The sequence below is a fragment of the Dasypus novemcinctus genome, chromosome 16, assembly GCF_030445035.2.
Source record: "Dasypus novemcinctus isolate mDasNov1 chromosome 16, mDasNov1.1.hap2, whole genome shotgun sequence".
Taxonomy (NCBI): Eukaryota; Metazoa; Chordata; class Mammalia; order Cingulata; family Dasypodidae; genus Dasypus; species Dasypus novemcinctus.
In genome coordinates, this window is record NC_080688.1 from 32,310,661 (window position 1) to 32,330,273 (window position 19,613).

At 39.9% G+C, this 19,613-nt stretch overlaps 1 protein-coding gene across 1 annotated transcript in view; it reads left to right on the forward strand.

Moving 5' to 3' along the window:
- The window catches only part of MYOM1 (myomesin 1), a 150,125-nt gene that overhangs the window by 117,634 nt on the left and 12,878 nt on the right, over nt 1-19,613 (forward strand). Inside the window, exons 22-32 of the mRNA XM_058277490.2 lie at nt 978-1,134; nt 2,894-3,000; nt 3,119-3,163; nt 9,997-10,133; nt 11,888-12,032; nt 12,782-12,841; nt 13,138-13,205; nt 16,490-16,603; nt 17,319-17,406; nt 18,887-18,925; nt 19,020-19,125. Coding sequence (XP_058133473.1) covers nt 978-1,134; nt 2,894-3,000; nt 3,119-3,163; nt 9,997-10,133; nt 11,888-12,032; nt 12,782-12,841; nt 13,138-13,205; nt 16,490-16,603; nt 17,319-17,406; nt 18,887-18,925; nt 19,020-19,125 — 1,066 coding nt within the window. The remainder of the gene's footprint in view (nt 1-977; nt 1,135-2,893; nt 3,001-3,118; nt 3,164-9,996; nt 10,134-11,887; nt 12,033-12,781; nt 12,842-13,137; nt 13,206-16,489; nt 16,604-17,318; nt 17,407-18,886; nt 18,926-19,019; nt 19,126-19,613) is intronic.

Consider the following 19,613-nt stretch of genomic DNA (forward strand, 5'->3'; position numbering starts at 1 on the left):
ACTGGGGGAGAGTGTAAACTACAATGTAAACTATAATCCATGTGATGCAGCAATGCTCTAAAATGTATTCACCAAATGCAATGAATGTGCCACAATGATGAAAGAGGTTATTGATGTGGGGGGAGTGGGGTGGGGTGGGGTGTAGGGTATATGGGAACCTCTTTTATTTTTTAATATATCATTTTTTGTGATCTATATATCTTCAAAAAAATACAATTAAAAATTTTTTTAAAAACAAAGAAAACTAAAAATATCTACTGAATTTTTATTTAAAATCCAAAACCAATCTTTGAAATATCTGGATCTCTTGAAACCATTTCCATTTAAATTCCCATGCATTTCAACAATAGTTGTTTCTAGGCTCTTGCCATTCTAATCAAGAGGGATATATTTAGACTGACATATGCTCACATGATCAACCCAGCAAGTTTCCACCATGTATTTTTCCATTCTCCAATGATTTACAAACTCTGAAGATATGAATTTAAGCTATTCTTATTGCCTCTACTTTCTCGCCTTCAATTTCCCTTTACTTTCTGTCTCTTTTGATCTTCTCTTGATGAGTGGCTGGATCTGGATGTTCTTGAAGAAAAAGTTATGAATTAGGTCCTGGTAAGGACCTTTTCCCCAAAGCTACCTTGCTTCCTTTATTACAATCAATCCGCACCCACAACTGTCTCATCAGTCAGGTCAGGGATTGAGCAAGGAAATGTGGCTAGAAGAGCACCAAGTTTTCTTCAGCCCTGGACCAACAGTGCTATTCATGGTGTTGGCTCTCTGTGAGAAACGTGGCGCATTCCTTTAATCCCATGTTACAGTGTAAACATTGAGTGGTAGAACTGGACTGTCAGTCTGCTTTTCCCTCGTACAAGCTCAAGGCCCTACTTTAAGGCTAAAGTGTAAGATCAGAGAGTAAAGAATTCTTACTTGGGTGGTTTCTACCAGAAAATATCAGTGCCTTGTTTTTTATCTTTTAGGAACCAAAGAGGTTGTTGTAAATGTGGATGATGATGGAGTCATTTCATTGAACTTTGAATGTGATCAGATGTCTCCAAATTCCAAGTTCACCTGGTCCAAAGATTATGAACCCACTGAGGATTCTCCACGATTAGAAGCTGAAAGCAAAGGCAACAAGTATGGATGCTTGCAATAGCAGTAATGAGTTTCTTTTTCATTATAAGAGCATGAAGTAAGCTCTTTGCTTTCTATTTTAATTGCTTGCAATAAGCATATGATGATACAAATGTTTTATATTTGGTATTATAAAAAGACCTAACCAATATAAACCTCAAAAATAGCAATCTTCATAGAGTGCTTTTCACATTAGTCCATTGAAAATGCTTTCTCACATATCTCATCTGTGGTGTTAGAAAAGCTTTGATTGATATAAAAGTCAGCTTTAAAGATGATTTTCCTTAGTTCTAAGAAATTTTGAAATCTTAAAATACTGGTGCAGATGCTTAGATTGGGGGTGGGCAGTAGAAAGAATATGCTACTTCATGGTTCAAGTTATGGCATATTAAGTGGTTTAAGAATCATCTCTTCTGCCTTTTTCACCATCTCTTGTGAGTGACAAACTAATACACAGGCAAGAACTCGGTATGGAAAGCACAGGGTGGATGAGTTCAAGTCCCAGCTTTATTAGCAACTGGTGTATGACCTTGGGCCAGCTATTTAACTTTCATGGACTTCAGATTTCTTTTTCTGTACAATGGAAGAAAGAGAGGGAATTCATTTTATGATCTTTCAGCTCTAAGAGTCTGAGTTTTCTCTTCTACTTCACCTTGTTTATCTAGCTTTATATTTTTATAGTGCTAACCATATTGAATTGTTTTTGCTAAAGCAAAGTGTGTTTAAGCATCTTTTCTATTACAATGAAACCCAAAAGATCTCAGAAATAACAGGAAGAAATAGCAATTTAGTTGGAGAATGCCAAGAAAATACTGAATATAATTAAAAGACATTCTTCTGTCAAGTCCCTGAAGTATAAACCATATATTTGGTCAAAGAAAAGATAATCAAATTATACATTATTCTTCCAGTCTGTGCATGTGACTAATATTTAAATATCTGACAGTTTTTAGACATTGACTAGCAATATGACCCACCAAAATTAGAAAATACAATGAACTGGACTACTACTGATCCATTCATTTATTCATTCCACAAATATTTATTAAGCAAATGTGTATTGTGGGATGTGTATTGATTGCAACATCAATACTTGGGGTGGGGGTTTATAGCTGTTTCCCCTCACCCTGACCTCCATACCACCCTCCCCCCTTGGAGAGGAGGTACAGGAAAGTCTTTCCAGACATTTAACATAAGACATCAAGGTTGGGAAGTGGACGTGGTTCAACTGATAGAGCGTCCGCCTACCGTATGGAGGGTCCAGGGTTCGATCCCCAGGGCCTCCTGACCCATGTGGTAAACTGGCCCATGCGCAGTGCTGCCATGCTCAAAGAGTGCCATGCCATGAATGGGTGCCCCCATGTAGGGTTACCCCATGTGCAAGGAGTGCACCCCCCAAGGAGAGCCGCCCCACATGAAAAAAATAAAGCTCAGCCTGCCCAGGAGTGGCACCACATACACGGAGAGCTGACGCAGCAAGATGATGCAACAAAAAGAGATGCAGTGTCCCAGTGCCACCTGACAATGCAAGCAGACGCAGAAGAACACACAGCAAATGGACACAGAGCAGACAATGGGGGAAGGGGAGAGAAATTTTTTAAAAAAGACGTCAAGGTTGAGTAGCCTTTAGCTCAGCAAAGGGGAGAGAAACTAGTATTCCAAATAGAGGGAGTAGCTAATGCAAAAGCCTGGAGACAGGCAGAACACAGATCTGTAGACCCCTGCCCCGCTCCATTGCTAAGAAAAATACTCTGCTCTGCAGGTCGAAAATCACCTTTAAAGACCTTGGGACAGAGGACCTGGGCCTTTACTCGTGTGACGTAACAGACACTGATGGAATAGCTTCCAGCTACTTAATAGATGAGGAAGGTAAGCGTGAAATGAACTCATAATCAAGTGGAGTGCTGCCTTAGGTTCTCAAGTATTCTCCAGAAGAAAGTGACTTTTATTAGTTTATGGTTTCATTGTTCTCTTTTCCTCCCTACAGAGTTGAAACGTTTACTTGCTCTCAGTGAGGAACACAAATTCCCAAGTAAGTGTGCAAAATATAGTCACAGATCTTAACAATTTTACTAGGTGGTGACTTCTAGAATAGGTCAGATGACAACTCTGGAGGTATTGAGAGAAGAGACTGTTGAGAACATATCCTAAAACTGTCCTCGTTTGCCAGGGCTGCTGTAACAACAGGAATTTATTGTCCAAGTTTTGGAGGCTGGCAGTCCAAAATCAAGGTGTCAGCAGGTTCATGCTTTCTCTGAGTTCTGTAGCATTCTGGGAGCAGCTTGCTGGCAGTCCCTTACTCATTCTCTACCCTGGTCACATGGGCATCTCCCTCCCCAACTCTCTCCTCTTGTGTCCTGCCCAAATTTCCTCTGCTAGTAAGGACTGCAGTCATATTGCATTAGGCTTACCCTGGTTCAGTTCAGCCTCATCTTAAGTAAATAGGGCTTTGATGATCCTATTTTCAAATGAATTCACACCCACAAGCCCTGTGGTTAGGATCGAGCATGTCTCTGTGGGGGATTCAGTCTCTAACAGGAACACACGTTGGTAGCTAGACATGCTTTCTAGAAGTGCTGCTTTTCATTTCTTTGCCATTATTCTACAGAGATACAAAGGATACTGGCATAGACAATATATCCCATGCTCTGTTACCTAGATGTAACACCTAAAAATTAAGTTCTTTGATATCTGTCTGCATATTTTGGAATCACATATTTACCTTCTGGTTATATTCAGTCGTGTGTCTTTTTGGCAAACTAATCTCTTCCAAAGTAGTTTAACATTGGTACTTAATAGAAGAGTCATACTTCTAAATATAGACAACCTAAAGATAGTAACTACCATTTTAAACTCCTGGAAAAAAAGTAATGATACCTTGGTCAGAAAAAGAATCCCTCTGAACTTTCTAGTAAACCCTTCAACACAGTGCCTTCTACATGAAAGATTCAACTCCACAGTTAAGCCTGAGAGAAAAAAAAGAAGTCTGAAATGACACTCCGATGTTTCCAGTGGCCTGATAGTATCTCTAGCTGTTAGGACCTCTTGGCCACAGTAATGAAGCATCCAGAAACGTACACCTTAGAGTTTGAGAAAACAAATGGAAAGTAATAGTATGCATTCACTCTTATAACATTAGGAATTTTTTTTTTCACTCCTTCATACTTAGAATATAACTCCTTCACTTAAAGCATGAGTTCCAGGAATACAGGATACCATATCCCTACTCCAGGTAAAACTTTGTACATTTGTATATGTGCATTTTTCTGGAGGGAGGGTCTGTAGCTTTCACTGAGTTCTCAATGGAGGCTGTGATTTTAAAAGAAAAACACTGCTCTAGACCCAGCTGCCTCCCTTCTCTTAGGTTTCCAAGGAATGACGTGTTTGACCACCAGGCTGAGTATCCATGAATAACGGGCTCAGCTGAAATGTCCTCAAAACTACCTTTGTTCAGCAAAGCAGTAGAGTGGAGTGGCCTATGTGGTTTGAATTCAGGATGTAGACTCCAGAATTCTAGGGGAGAATCTGCTACGTGGCATTAGGCAAGCCATTTCTCTCATTTATAAATTGTTTCACCATAAAACTGGAAAAGTAATACACCACCAGTGGAGTTTTAAAAGTTTATCTTTAAAAAGTTTGTTTCCAGGGAGTTGGTGTAGCTCAGTGGTTTAGCACCTGCTTCATATATATTACAAGGTTCCAGGTTCAATCCCTGGAACCTCCTAAAAAAAATTTTTTTTTAAAGTTAGTTTTCATATTGTATGGAAAGTAGATATTTGACCTGCACTCTCTTTGTGCTGTACTTTTAATTAATTTTCTGCCAACCAGGGCAATTTGGTTTTTTGTTCGTTTGTTTGTTTGTTTGTTTTGAAGGGCGAAATTTAAGAAATTTCAATTTAATAAATTAATTTTCAACTTAATAAATTAATTAATGTTAATAAATTTTCATAAGCACATACAGTTGTAAAATCACACCCATAATGAAGATACAGAACATTTCTACATCCCAAAACATTGCCTCATGCCTCTTGGTCTCCACCTCTCCCCATTCCCACTCCCACCTCCAATCTGTTTTCTGTCGCTATTGTTTTGCCTTTCCTTTAGAGTATCATATAAATTAAATCATAGCTTATGTAGCTTTTTGAATCTGGTTTCTTTCACTTAGCATAAGGCATTTGAGAATCATCCATGGTATTGAGGCATTTGAGAATCATCCATGGTATTGCATTTATCAGTACTTTGTTCCATTTTCTTGCCAGACTAGTAGTATTCCATGGTATGGGTATACCACAATTTGTTTAACCATTCACCAGTTGATGGACATTTGGATTATTTCCAGTTCCTGATGATTAGGAACAAAGCACTCACCTATAGGTTTTAGTGCAGACATGTATCATCATCTCTCTTGGGTATATATCAAGGAGTGAGCTTGCTGGGTTGTATGGCAAGCATGTGCTTAACTTTATTTATTTTTTTAATTTTTAAATTTTTTAAAAATTTTTATTTTTTAAAAGATACTTAGATTATATAGATGTTACATAAAAAATATAGAGGATTCCCACATGTCCCGCTCCCCACAATCCCCACACTTTCCCACATTAACAACATCCCTCATTAGTGTGGTAATTGAACACATTTTGGAGCATTGCCATTAAACATAGATTACAGTTTACACATAGTTTACACTCTCTCCCTCCCAATTCTCTAGGTTATGGCAAGAAATATAATGGCCTGTATCTGTCAGTGTAATGCCATTCAAGACAAGTCCTAAAATTGCCCCTGTATTAGCAACTGTTTTTCCCCTTTCCTGCCCTCAGAACCTCCAGTGGCCCCTGCCGCCACATCAATGGTATAATTTCTTCCATTACTAGAATCACGGTAAGTCTCTAATAGAATACCAGTAAGTCTGCAGTCATGAGGATCCTGGGATGGTGATGTCCGTTCCACCTCTAACTGAGAAGGGGCTTCACTCCATAGAAAAATTTTATTTATTTATTTTTCAGGAGGTACCAGGGATCGAACCTGGGACCTTGTATATGCAAAGCAGGTGCTCAAACACTGAACTACACCCCCTCTCAGGGCAACTCGTTTTAATTTCACTGGGCCTAGGTTTGTTTTAAGCATGGCTGTTATGATGGTTTATAGCACCTACCACAGAGAGATGTGTAAGAGTTAATAAATATGGCATTGGCTGATCCTTGAACTCTTCAGGAAAAAAAAAATCAATTTAAACACAATAGTGATCCTAGAAGAACCCACTGCCAGAAACAGAAGGGCTGTCTACAAGCCACAGCGGAGGCTCTTCTCTCTTCATTTTTCCAGGGCTGGGGAGCACCAAGAGGAGGAAAGGAACATGGTCAGAGCCAAAACCAAGAGGCAGACCCAGTGATGTCTGAACATTAGTCGAAATAGCATCTATTAATCTATTAATAGTTAGACAATAAAACATTGGTTACACCCAGGCAACAACTGGTCCAGACAACACTTACAGTTAGCTTTAAGGATGGAGATGAGAAGAGATAAGGTATCAGTGTGACACTGAGGTGTTCAGAGCACCCTGGAGTTCGGTGGTCATATAGATGGAGATAGAATTGATGACGACATTAGTAATTACCCAATGTCACACTCATCTACTCTGGGATATTTTATTTCACTGGATCATAAGGATGCTAATTATTGGCTTAGGAGAAAGGGTAGCAGCAAACACAGGTACCCTTCTTAGAGACCAGCATGACATTTTCGTAGGCACAAAGAGAGAACCTGGAAATGTGTTTACCAGTCGGACATGCAAGCATCAAACCTCCAACCTAACGGGATTTTTATTGGCCTCTGAAAGCAGCATTTTAAAATTACAGATCCAGGGCTTTCTTTGCCCTACCCCTATCACATTAATCAGGTCGCTGCATGAATATTTTCAGAGATCAATCACAGAGTCAAAGCAGCCTAGCTAACATCCCAGGTCATACCCACTTCCTCTTAATTAGGTCATTTTCTTGAGCCTTTGTAGGGTTTTAAATTGGTCTCGTTTACCTACAGAATGTAATAAAGGCTACAATGTTCCTTTTGCACAGTAAATTATCCTATTTTGAGTCATTTTCAAAAATATTTTGAAAACCACTAAACATATGCCTTCAACCTACAAATAACAGATATTTTTTGGAGCAAATTAACTGGCAGAGAAAAGAGCCTGAAGAAATTGGGGGCTGTGGAAAAGGAAAAATTTAAATTACGTAAAGCTAAAACCAGAAAGTAAGCTAGTCTGTTTTTCCAGCATTGATTCTAAATTGCAGTGTGGAGAGGCAGCTTATTTGAATATATCTGTGGATGTCACGAATTCAAGGCTTGTTTTTGGAGAGGTGGGCAGAGGGCAATATCAACGTCCTACATAATATCTTCTTTTGTAGAAACCAGTTATTACCACTTGTATACCTGTGCTAGATGTGTGCTCATATATGTAAGTCCCTACACATAAATGCAAATATATTGGTATGGCCTCTTAGGTGTCAATATATTATATTTTACAGTGGTGGTTGAATGGTGTTATTGAAGCAACTGGAGGAGGAAAGAGGAACCAACTTTTACTGAGCACTTATTAGATGCCAATCTTTTTGTAGGGTGCTTTGGCAGAGTATGCCATCTAAACCCCACAAGGATTTTAAAAGGGTTGGTACTAAGGTAATTTGATTTTAGAGATGAAGAAATTGAGGTCCAGAGAGTTAAGTAACTAGATCAGACTCACACAGCTGGTCCATGGGTGGGACACGGGTTGCTTGACCCCGGGACCTGTCCTCTGCCCACCACACAGGCAGCCTCAGTGCATCCAGCTGCCCTGGTTGCCTCCATGCCTTCCGTGAGGAGTCCTCGTGGCCAGCTCTCTTCAGATGACGTTCTTATAACTCAGGGAGGACGGTGATCCTTGAGGGAGGTGGAGTGCCCTCCCTCTCCCCTTCCCATCTATCATCAACCTGGGTCTCTCTTTCAGGCCAATAGCTCCCACAAACCATAAGGTAATCGTATCACCCACATATTATATTCCCCAGAATCAGGTCTCCAAACTTTTCTAGAAGCAATTCTACTTTCCACTTCCCTCAAGGCTTACGTGTAGCAAGCAGGAGGATCCTGTAGGGAGAAAAAGTTAGCTTCCCTCGCCTCACACTGGGCTCTGCCCGTTATCCACTTCACTCAGAAACGGAGCACACGCTGGAAAACCATTGGTATTCTTCAGGGCAGACAAGCTGGGGTCCTGAGGAACCCAGAAGGAAGGAAATAACTAGACGGAAAGGAAGGAGACTGTGATTCTAGTCTCAGCTCCGCTACCCAGATATATTACTAAACCTTCTGAGCAGCAAAATTAGGGAAGGACCTTTCTTGAGCACTGGACATTATCTACCCTATAGTAATGACCTCTATTACTGTCTTACCCTTCTTACTAGCTTTGCAAGGTAGATAACACCCACTTTAGCCAGGCAAGGAAAACAAGGTTCAAGGAGAAGACTAGCTGTTCAAGGTCACAGTGTGACCCCAAAGCCCATCTCCTGTCCACCACGGTATACCCACTGCCCCCGGCAGATGATGTCAGGTCTCCTTCCTATTCTAAAGTGAGTGAATCGAGAACTGAATTTTACAATGACTATGGGATCAAGCAAATGAAAGGCATCCGTTGAAGCTTGAAAAAGATAAGATAAATACAAGAAATTTACACTGTACAAATCTAGGAGACATTTAAAATGTAACAGATGCTAACATTATGAGCTAAGTGTACAAAAGGTTTAGAGAAAGTAAAGAGTGGTAAGATTCCCCCTAAAGGAAGCTAAAGACTACTAAATACTAAATCAAGCTTTTTCACAAAGAATGCCCTGGAGCTGCCTCCCATACAGAACTGAAGGCTGAAGGAGCCATTCTAGGGAGCATTTTCAAGTTATGAGAAATTTAAAAACTGTTTTTGAGATATGTCAGCCAACATACTAAAATTCACTCAGACTCAAAGGGTTCACATGATACAGGTATAAATCAAAAGTACCGTGTAGTTGCTTTGCCTTCTATATGAAATAAGCCATACTATATTTTAATATAGTGTCTCAATAATCACTCGCTTATTTGCCTCTGGAAAAATTCATTTGGCCTTAGAACTAAAATGAAGTGGTTTGCCATTGTGGGGGATAGGGTTCAAACAAAAAGCTGGCTGATCTTATATATATAGTCAAAATTCTTTTTTTAAATTCATTTTTAAGAACACTTGAAAGTACCCACCCCCTCAAATTAAGTTAAATTGTTAAAGGGAAGGAAAAAAAAAACAAATTTAACTCTTTTCTAAATATTTGGAAGTAATTAAGATAATGAACCATACAGTGTTGGAGCTGGGAAATGCCTTGGCTAATTAGAACATCCAGTTCAGTTCCAGTCACTTATAGACCAGTCGAGTAAGGCTCAGAGACGTTAAGTGACCTAATAGCAGTTTGTCAGCAGCAGAACTTGGACCAGACCCAACTTGCCCGGTGTCAACCCAGGACTCCTTTCACCACACCTCACTACTGCCCCTAAATAAACCTAACCAAGGCCACAACAGAGAATCACAGAATGTTAGTCAGAGGTCCCTTGAGGTAAATTTGTCTTCCTCATTTTCACAGTTGAGATAACTTTGGCTAGGGGAAGATGAGAGACTTAACCCCAAGCAACAGTCCAGGATTAGAACCCAGGCTCTCTGTTCCTCAATCTGAGTCTCTCTCTACATGCTCTCACTGCCCTGTGCTTCTGCAGAAAACAAGGGGCTGCATCTCCATTTCCACTGAGGATTTTTTCACTGGTTGGAAAGTTTGCTTCAATACAGTTGGTTACCAATGAAATTACAATTCTATTTTTTCACAGCTGTCCCAATTAAATCCGCGTTGGCCGTTGAAATTTTGGAGAAGGGGCAGGTCCGGTTTTGGATGCAGGCTGAGAAGATGTCAGGCAACACGAAAGTCAACTACGTATTTAATGAAAAGGAAATTTTTGAAGGGCCGGTAGGTTTTATACTTTGTGGAACTGCTAATGCATTATTGTAGAATACCCTGGGGAGACCTATTGGAATAAGAATAAGATGTTTTAAAAGCCACTGGGTGGTGGGGTGGGAATAATTGATATTATTTTCACATAAAAAAAAATGTGGAGGGGGCGTGTCTCGCCCTGGAGCATGCCCACCCTCAAATCCCAAGTGTGTACTCTTGTTTTCTCAATAAGCCCTTTTACTTTCCTATTTAAAAATAGATATTATATATTTATATATGCATATTTGGTGCATATATGTGTGTGTGTGTGTGTGTGTGTGTATGTATGGAACAAAAAATATAAATTGACTCTATTGTTTTATCCAAACTGGGAACTTCTGAGAGTGAAACGGGGTCCTACTACTAATTTTCCCAGGACAACAGACATAAGCCAAAACTGGTCCCAGGCAAACTGAGAAGTCTGATCGCCTATGAAGATAGAGTTGCTCTCCTGAGAAGGCAGAGGAACCCTTACCTGAACTAACACGCTCACACATAAACCCCAGCAAAGACCTAATACTTTATATGGAAGAAACGGCCCCTATTGTTCCAGTGGCTCCAGAAAACATAACAAAATGCTTATCTGGACAAGAATGCAATACATCCTTACTGTAAAAAAAAATTCCTTCAAGACTCAGGAAAGAAAACTCATACATTGATATACACATTGGTTCATACTTTTTGGTCTTTGTTTTACACTTCTGTGTCTGTGTGTCAGTTTGCGTATTGCATAGGTGACTGTCTATGTTCTTTTTTCTACTATTTTTCTTTACTTTTAGTGTAGACATCATTTTCATAGAGCACTGTCACCTGAGCTATGTTCGTCCTCCCCAGAGACTCCAGTCGAGCAGGATGAGCTCAGTGCTGGGTGGAACTGAAGGACGGGGATTTGGTGGCCCTGGTTCACACTGTTATTACAGGTGTAAACAGGAAATAGAAGGAGTGGGAGGAGACGTGGTGTGTGGTCATTATTAGCAACCCTTCCTCCTTTCATTGACATATAATTTTAGAACATTTCAGGGCTCATTGGTGAGGGAGAGAATGATTTCCATAAATAGAAGAGTAGGCAGTATATTCCTTTTCAACTCATATAGTAACTGTGTGGACAGTCAGAAAATGCCACTCGCGTCCAAGGGGGCCCACTTCCTTCCCCAGTTTTCAGAATGGTCTCGCCTCCTGCTACATTGCCATGTGGCCATTGGAAAGGATAAAGCATTACTGACATCATGCTCTAGCACACAGCCACTGAGGGAATGCCCCAGCACATGTGTGTGCAGATGCACCCCTCTGTGTGTTCACACACAAGTACACGTACACACACACGCCAGGGGGAAGACAGTGCGCTTATATAGTTTTACATTATTCTACTAATTAAACTATGTAGTCTGAAAGGTAAAATAGGACCCTAAAAACAACTCTTGACAACATTTTGTGACTTGGAGTAGCAAAACTTTTATAGTGAAGAAATTAAATTTCAAACTTTTTAGTGATTCAGTTTGGTTATCGTGTAACCAAATAATCTGAGTAGATGAGGTCATATATTCCATATGATATTTTTATTTTCCTGGGTACATGATTTTGAAGACTTGCTCATTAAAAGAAAATGTTATCAAGAATTTTTATTAAATTTATGATTCCTTGAGGTTTATTTTTACATCATCAGGCTTATTGTCATCAAAGTAAAATATTTACTTACCTGATTTCTCTATCTTTTCCTCTTCACATTAAAGAAATATAGCATGCATATTGACCGAAACACTGGCATAATTGAAATGTTCATGGAAAAGCTTCTGGATGAAGACGAAGGAACATACACTTTCCAGCTTCAGGATGGAAAAGCAACTGGCCATTCTACTCTTGTTCTCATTGGAGATGGTAAGGATTCTGTGGAATATTATTAACCGGAAGACTTTGCTATTCCCTTCAATGTAAATATCCAATAGCACAAAAGTGGGTATGAGAAAGGTAGTAGGAATTGTTTCTTAACTGAATTCCAATATTCAAAATACAACTTCCAGCTGATACTTCCCATGGAATCATTGAAATGAAAGTTAAATTTAAAGGCCACCAAACTCATCCCTGGTCCACAAGCAAGATGGCATTTAAATTATCGCATGTATAAATAGTATTTATTATACAATTCTCCAGTGAAGAAGACTGTAATACTATACCTCAGAAACAAATATGATGCTGTTTTATAATGCATACTTACTTTATGTTACTTAAACTTAAAATGAGAAGAAAAAAAATACAAAAGAAATGCATGTCAAATCTATGCATCATGCATTACAACAAGGTTATAATGTGTCCTCAGCCATTAGCCACTGTGGAAACCACCAAGATTCAAACTGGGGCATTTAATAGAGCAACGCAGAGGCTGGCCAGATCTTGGCATTTGCAACATCCAATTCCATTTCTCTGTTTCTACCTCTATAACCTTAGACAAGTTACTTAACATTTCTAATATTAGAAATGTTTCTTCACCTATAAATACCTAAAACCTGCAGGGTTCGCACAATGTCTTGAGTGTTATAATAGTGACTATAAATTGCTTAGCACAGTGTCTGCAATGTACATTTATGCTGTACAACTCAATTTCATACTTCCTTTTTTTCAATTCCTAGTTTATAAAAAGCTCCAAAAAGAAGCTGAATTCCAGCGGCAAGAATGGATCAGAAAACAAGGTAAAAAGAAAAAAGAAAAAGCAAAGGATAAAGAGAAGAACTTCAGTTTTTAAATAACATTACAAGATTATTTCCATAACAAATTAAAAGGAATAGAATTGCTTAAGTTAATAGTATCTAATAAATAAAACAGTGAAAAATATGTATGTATTAAACACATACTCATTTAAAATATTTCAAAACTATATGTAGAAACTTAAAAATTTGACCTCAAATTTAAATCACCTTAAGAATGCACATTGATTTTGCATTTGTGAATAACAGAGTGATTGCTGATGTCATTACAAATTTTATAGGTCCACATTTTGCCGAATATTTGAGCTGGGAAGTGACTGATGAATGTAATGTACTATTGAAATGCAAGGTAAGAAGTAGATAAATTTTTAATTTTTGATTCAAAGGGAATAAAGATAAATAGAATGTGGAGAAGGCAAAGATCAACTTTCCTCTCCTCCATTTGAACCAATATGCTAAGGGAAGCATCCTAACTGTTGAATGCTGGTGGGTAAGAAACATTTCAAATAAAACTACATAAAAATATAGAAAGGCAAAATGATTATTCCCATTCATTACCTGTGCCCTTGTTAATAAAGACATAGAGTCTTTTATTCATTATTAATCTCAGAAGAATCTCATATTGTCTTTGATTTGGTCCCAATCTGCATCTATTCCAGAATCATTCCCGCTACAGTTTATTCCCCACAAATGTTTAGCAGCTTCCTATGTAATTATGAGAATAATTTTGAGGGTCTGCCAGCGCTGCCACTGGTTCTGAAACCGCTATGGTATTTTGGGTGGACAGGCTTAGTAGAGCATTTGCAGCTTACAACCAGTTGTCGTACTAGGCCTTTGGAAGATTTAGTACAAAAAGTCTACATAGCATGATAAATTATTTTGAACTTCAGCATATGATATTTTAGATAAAGAACTGCTGGATGAGGTTGAAGTGGGGAGGTGTCGATGACCAAAAGTGACTAGAGCAGAAGCATGGGATTTGGCGTTTGGGACAGGGCTGTCACTATAAAAGCCAGAATCCACATGCCCCATTCTCTTCTAGGTCTTATAAATTCAAAGCAGCAGCATTCTACCAGAAATATGGAAGGAAAATCCATCCTAGGTGATAGCCTCTCAGGAAACCTTAGAAAATGGGTACACATTCTTACAATACTAAAAACCCCTTCAGCTATCTCTTAGGTTGTCTTTCTCATGATTCAGCAACAGGTCTTGAAAGAATCTTTGTCAGGCAGCAGCTAAGACCCTGGCCCTTCTCTTACCCTACTCGCTGCCATGCTGCTCCCCATTCACTCTCCCTGCTCACTGCCCTGCCCTGTAAAGAACCCCTTTCCCGGAAGCCCACCGGCGGTGCTCCATCTGCACTTCCTGCTGTAGCAGCCCACTGGGAATGAGCTCTGGAGCCCTGTTCCCATGGCTCCTCAGGAGAATCAGCCCAGAAACCAGCTTCTGAACAACCAAGGGGGAGCCTAGAAACAGGTTATGAATCTGGGCAGGGTCCGACTTTCCCCTCCTGCAGCAGCCAGTGCAGGAGCTCACATCTGGGTGCTCTTCCTCGGCCCGCCCCCCAGATGACAAGAGCCATATTGGGCAGGTGCAGGAGGCAGCGTGGATTAAAAACCTCATGCTCCGGGGAGCCAGTGCCTCCTGGTAACAATCCCTGGGTAGAACTTCCAGGGTCCCCACAAAGGACATGCCCAAATGACAAGTCAGAACACTCAGGGAAGCCCAAAATGGTGCAGTCCATTTCTTGTCCCTCCCAGTTCAGATGCAGCTCCCCAGTCAGGGGCCATTTTTATCATAAGCAATGGTGTCTAGGAATAGAATTACTTCCTGTAATTTGGGAACCAACTTCCTGGATTATTTTAAAAACAGTTGTGTGTACTGGCTTCCTGTACAGTGAAAGAACCAGTGTTTGTTCTTCTTATGTTGACTTATTTGCTGAGAATTCTTAACATTTTAAAAATTGAGTATCTTTATTTATAGTGAGAGTACACATTTCTTCTTCCATTTGTTTTGTAGTTGTATGTCTTCTTTGCGGGAGGGGGGGGTGTCATATGCACATTTACCCAATTATTCAGAGGGGACTTTGGGATTGTTATCTCGATTTGTATGGAGTCTTTATTTTTTCACACAATTTTAAGTATATAAAAAATTACTGATATTCTACTATGGAACTATTGTGACTAGTAATGGAAGAAACTGTAGTATTGATGTGGAGAAAGTGGCTACGGTAGCTGCTGAGGATAGGGAGAGGGAAGAAGAGATATGATGTGGGGGCATTTTCAGGACTTGGAGTTGTCCTGGGTGGTACTGCAGGGACAAATGCTGGACATTGTATGTCCTGCCATGGCCCACTGGGAGGACTGGGGGAGAGTAAACTACAATGTAGACCATTATCCCTGTGGTGCAGCAGTGCTCCAAAATGTATTCACCAAATGCAATGAATGTCCCACAATGATGAAAGAGGTTGTTGATGTGGGAGGAGTGGGGTGAGGGGGGTGGGGGGTATATGGGGATCTCTTATATTTTTTGAATGTAACATTTTTTTAAAAATTAAAAAGAGAAAAATAAATTAAAAGAAAAATACATGAGGGAAGTGGACTTGGCTCAACTGACAGAGCATCCACCTACCACACATGAGGTCCAGGGTTCAAACCTCCTAGCCCTGTGGTGAGCTGGCCCACACACAGTGAGATGCAGGCAAGGAGTGCCGTGCCACGCAGGGGTGTCCCCTGTGTAGGGGAGCCCCATGCGTGAGGATTGCGCCCTGCAAGGAGAGCTGCCCCACGCGAAAAAAGCACAGCCTGCCCAGGAGTGGCACCACACACACACAGAGCTGACACAGCAAGATAATGCAACAACAACAAAAAAGAGACACAGGTTCTTGGTGCCGCTGACAAGAATGCAAGTGGACAAAGAAGAACAGAAGAACACACAGCAAATGGACAGAGAGAGCAGACAATTGGGGGGGGACGCGGAGAGGAGAGAAATAAATCTTTAAAAAAAAAATACATGAGTATATTCTCTTGGTAAAAAAAGGAAAAAAAACCATTTCAGACAAAGCTCAAGAACCCTTTAACCATATGGGCTCTTTTAGTTCATATGGCATTCGTGATACAATGTGCACATATAAGATCTAATGTATTAACTCCAAATGCCTAAGCAGTAAATTTATTAAGCTATACTTCCACTCCATATTCATTTGCAATGCTTCATTTATCTTTTGTTAAATTTGTAGATGTAGATTGGAGCTTACTTTGATCTTGCTATTTCTTTTTGTGACAAATCTAATGGATTTGTTTTCCTTTGATGTTCAGATTTTTATTTAAGTGTGTTAAGTTAATATGTACGTATCTTTTTTGCTTTTCTTGCCTACCAGATGAATTTTAAAGTCAATTTTTACTGCTATGAAATAAAGATCCTATTGATTTGGGTTTATTCAATTGTATTCACTTCATACTAAAATATTTAACTTCTCAGTTAAATTAGCTTTCAATTGATTCCTTTAGAAATCAGTCTTCAACTCCAAGTTCAGTGCTTTTTCTTCTGTACCATACTGCATTAAGAACTAGTTCATTTCATGAGAATAGCATTTGCTTTATTCAAGAAGGGTAATTATGGGTTTTTTTTTAGGTGGCAAATATTACGAAGGAAACTAATATTTTGTGGTACAAAGATGAGAGGCAGATATCTGTGGATGAAAAACATGACTTTAAGGATGGTATATGTACGCTGCTTATAACAGAGGTAGGTGATCATAAATGTGAAATAAAGTACATTATTTCTATACCCTCTACTTTCCAAAAAAAAAATGCATAGACTGTGTTCCCTTCATGCTCAGAGGATTTATGATTCCTTGCTTCTCCTTGTTCCAGAGATCTCTGCCCTGACATTACCCCCCACTCCCCCAAAAAATAAGTTGTAGAAAACAAAAGGCTCTCTCACCTTGTGGTGTGTATAGACTTGTCAGATCTCTAGCCAGTATTGGCTGAATACTACAGCTCTTGCCTTTCTGAGCTGGTTTTTCATGTATGGAGAGGTGCCAAAGCAGTTATTTGAGCCTTTTTTGTTTACACTTAAACCATATGATAACTTGATCCCTAAAACTACAATTGGACATAGCATTCATTTAAGTACAGATTTTTATCTACTTTCTGTCTAAAAGGAACAGCTTTCAAATATATATGATCCTTAGTTTTTAACGAATGAACACAGAGTAAAAGTTGAGGACTTTACACTTCAAATTAATTGTAACCTTAGAGGGTAAGAAATCGGGACTGCTAAGTGGTCAAATTACTGTGGACAGGTTCTTCTGTGAACTGGTGGAACTACCTCACATGGCTAGATGCTTGTTCAATATGTGTTTTGATGGCAGATCCATAAATCACAGGGCCTTAAAAATGCAAACACCATACTCTGAGGCTGCAATAAATTGCAATGTGGTACATCTATCCCCCCTCAGTTTTCCAAGAAAGATGCTGGGATTTATGAAGTTATCCTGAAAGATGACCGAGGAAAAGATAAGAGCAGACTGAAGCTTGTGGATGAAGGTCAGTTCACCTTCTGAATACAAGATAGCAGAATTATAATTGAGATGGGGCTGAGGAGCAAAGTCATGCTGATTTTTTTTGTCTACAGATTTGGTTTTAATTGAAATCCCAACAGAGTGGACTACTGTTTTATTCAAAAATATTTCACTTTCAGTCTTCCTAGAACTCAGAAATGTACTTTTGATCCTCAGAAAATTCATAGACTGCAATCCAATAGGGATCTGTTTCCAATTTAAATCATTTCTGTTTAAATTCAAAAAGATGTTCCAGAGTCAAAAACTGTGAGAAGCATGTAGCAAAAATAGTTCAGTCTTCAAAAGTGGTAAGAAAGATTTTTTTATGCAATTCAAAGCCTCACAGTTATTAGTAGAGCAGGAAGACATTTTTCATTTTCAGAGACTACTAAAGGACAAATTTATCATGATAATGAAAACCTACATGTGACCCCTCCCCACCCTCCCCCACTTTCAGTTTTGTTCCTAACGGAAATCTTTTAACAGTATTGCTAACACACAGCAGAAGTTTGACTTTGACTTCACCTTCCTACTCTTGGTGGGTCACAACTAAATGTGTGTATTGACAAAAAGCATTATTAGGCTGGGAGAAAATGGGGAGCCTAGATGGTTACTCCATTATGAATTGATGACACAGATAAAAGAATAACTTCTAACGTGAACCAAGGCTTCCTGGGACTCGGAAGGAAAGAATCCTAAAGCCAAGAACCTTCCTGGAAATCTCCTTGTGGCTCTTTCCCTAGAATGTAAATATGGTGACAGTTACAAAGAATTTGGGAGGGAAATATAAAAATAAGCAGGGGCCTTTTACAACTTGACAAAATAGATGATTCCCTCAAACAGCATGTTTTATTTTCCTTGGCTACTCAAGCAAATGCCAATGCAATGGTTCACCTTAAACAATGGGAATTTATTCACTCACAGTTTGAGAGTGGGAAAAAGTCCAAATCAAAGGGTCATCAAGGCGATGCTTTCTTCCTGGGGATGTGGCATCTGGGGCTGGCTGCCTGCAGCTGTCGGTCCTTAGCTTGTCACATGGCAGAGCACACGGCAGCATCTCCTGGTCTCTCCCTTCTCTTCTGGTTTCTGTTTTTCAGCTTCTTGCTTCCCATGACACTCTCACTTGTCTGAATTGCATTCTCTTATAAAGGACTCCAGTAATAGGAGTAAGACCTCCTGATTGAGGTGGGCCACACCTTAACTGAAGTAGCTTTATGAAAATGTCCTACTTACAGTGGGCCCTCACCCACAAGAGGGGATGAAGTTTAAGATCATGTTTTTCCGGGGGACATACAACTTCATACCACCACATAGCACGGATAATCAGTGGTCACCAAATTCACCTTGCAGTCAATATGCCTCACAGAGGGAATTTTTCAGAGCCCAGCACTGCCTAACAATTTGAGATCTGAGTTTACACTGAGCACTTTTATGCTAAAGCTTTGTCTCTTGGTCTCTATCCACAGCCTTCAAAGAACTGATGACTGAAGTATGTAAAAAAATAGGTAAGTTTACATTTTCTCACCACAACAATGCTTCACTATTCTCCAGCCAGGATGGACTTAGTGGTGCATAAAATCCGCTGTTTTCTTCTTCCAGCTTTGTCTGCCACAGACTTGAAGATTCAGAGCACAGCAGAGGGCATCCGGCTGTACTCTTTTGTGACCTATTACATAGATGACTTGAAAGTCAACTGGTCCCACAAGTAAGTAATTGGGAACTTATTTGCTGTGGAGAAATTCTATCTCCATTGGGGAAAAAGAAGTGGAAAAAGCCCTTCTGTTCCTCTTGATTAGAGAGTCCCTGACACTGTTGTCTTCTCAGGATTTAACATTGATGAGCACAGAAATGAAACCTCAAGTCCACTCCCTTTCCCCTAACAAGTCAACAAGTAAATAAATCTTTTTTTTTTTTTAAAGATTTATTTATTTATTTAATTCCCCCCCCTCCCCTGGTTGTCTGTTCTTGGTGTCTGTTTGCTGCGTCTTGTTTCTTTGTCCGCTTCTGTTGTCGTCAGCGGCACGGGAAGTGTGGGCGGCGCCATTCCTGGGCAGGCTGCTCTTTCTTTTCACGCTGGGCGGCTCTCCTCACGGGCGCACTCCTTGCGCGTGGGGCTCCCCCACGCGGGGGACACCCTTGCGTGGCACGGCACTCCTTGCGCGCATCAGCACTGCGCATGGCCAGCTCCACACG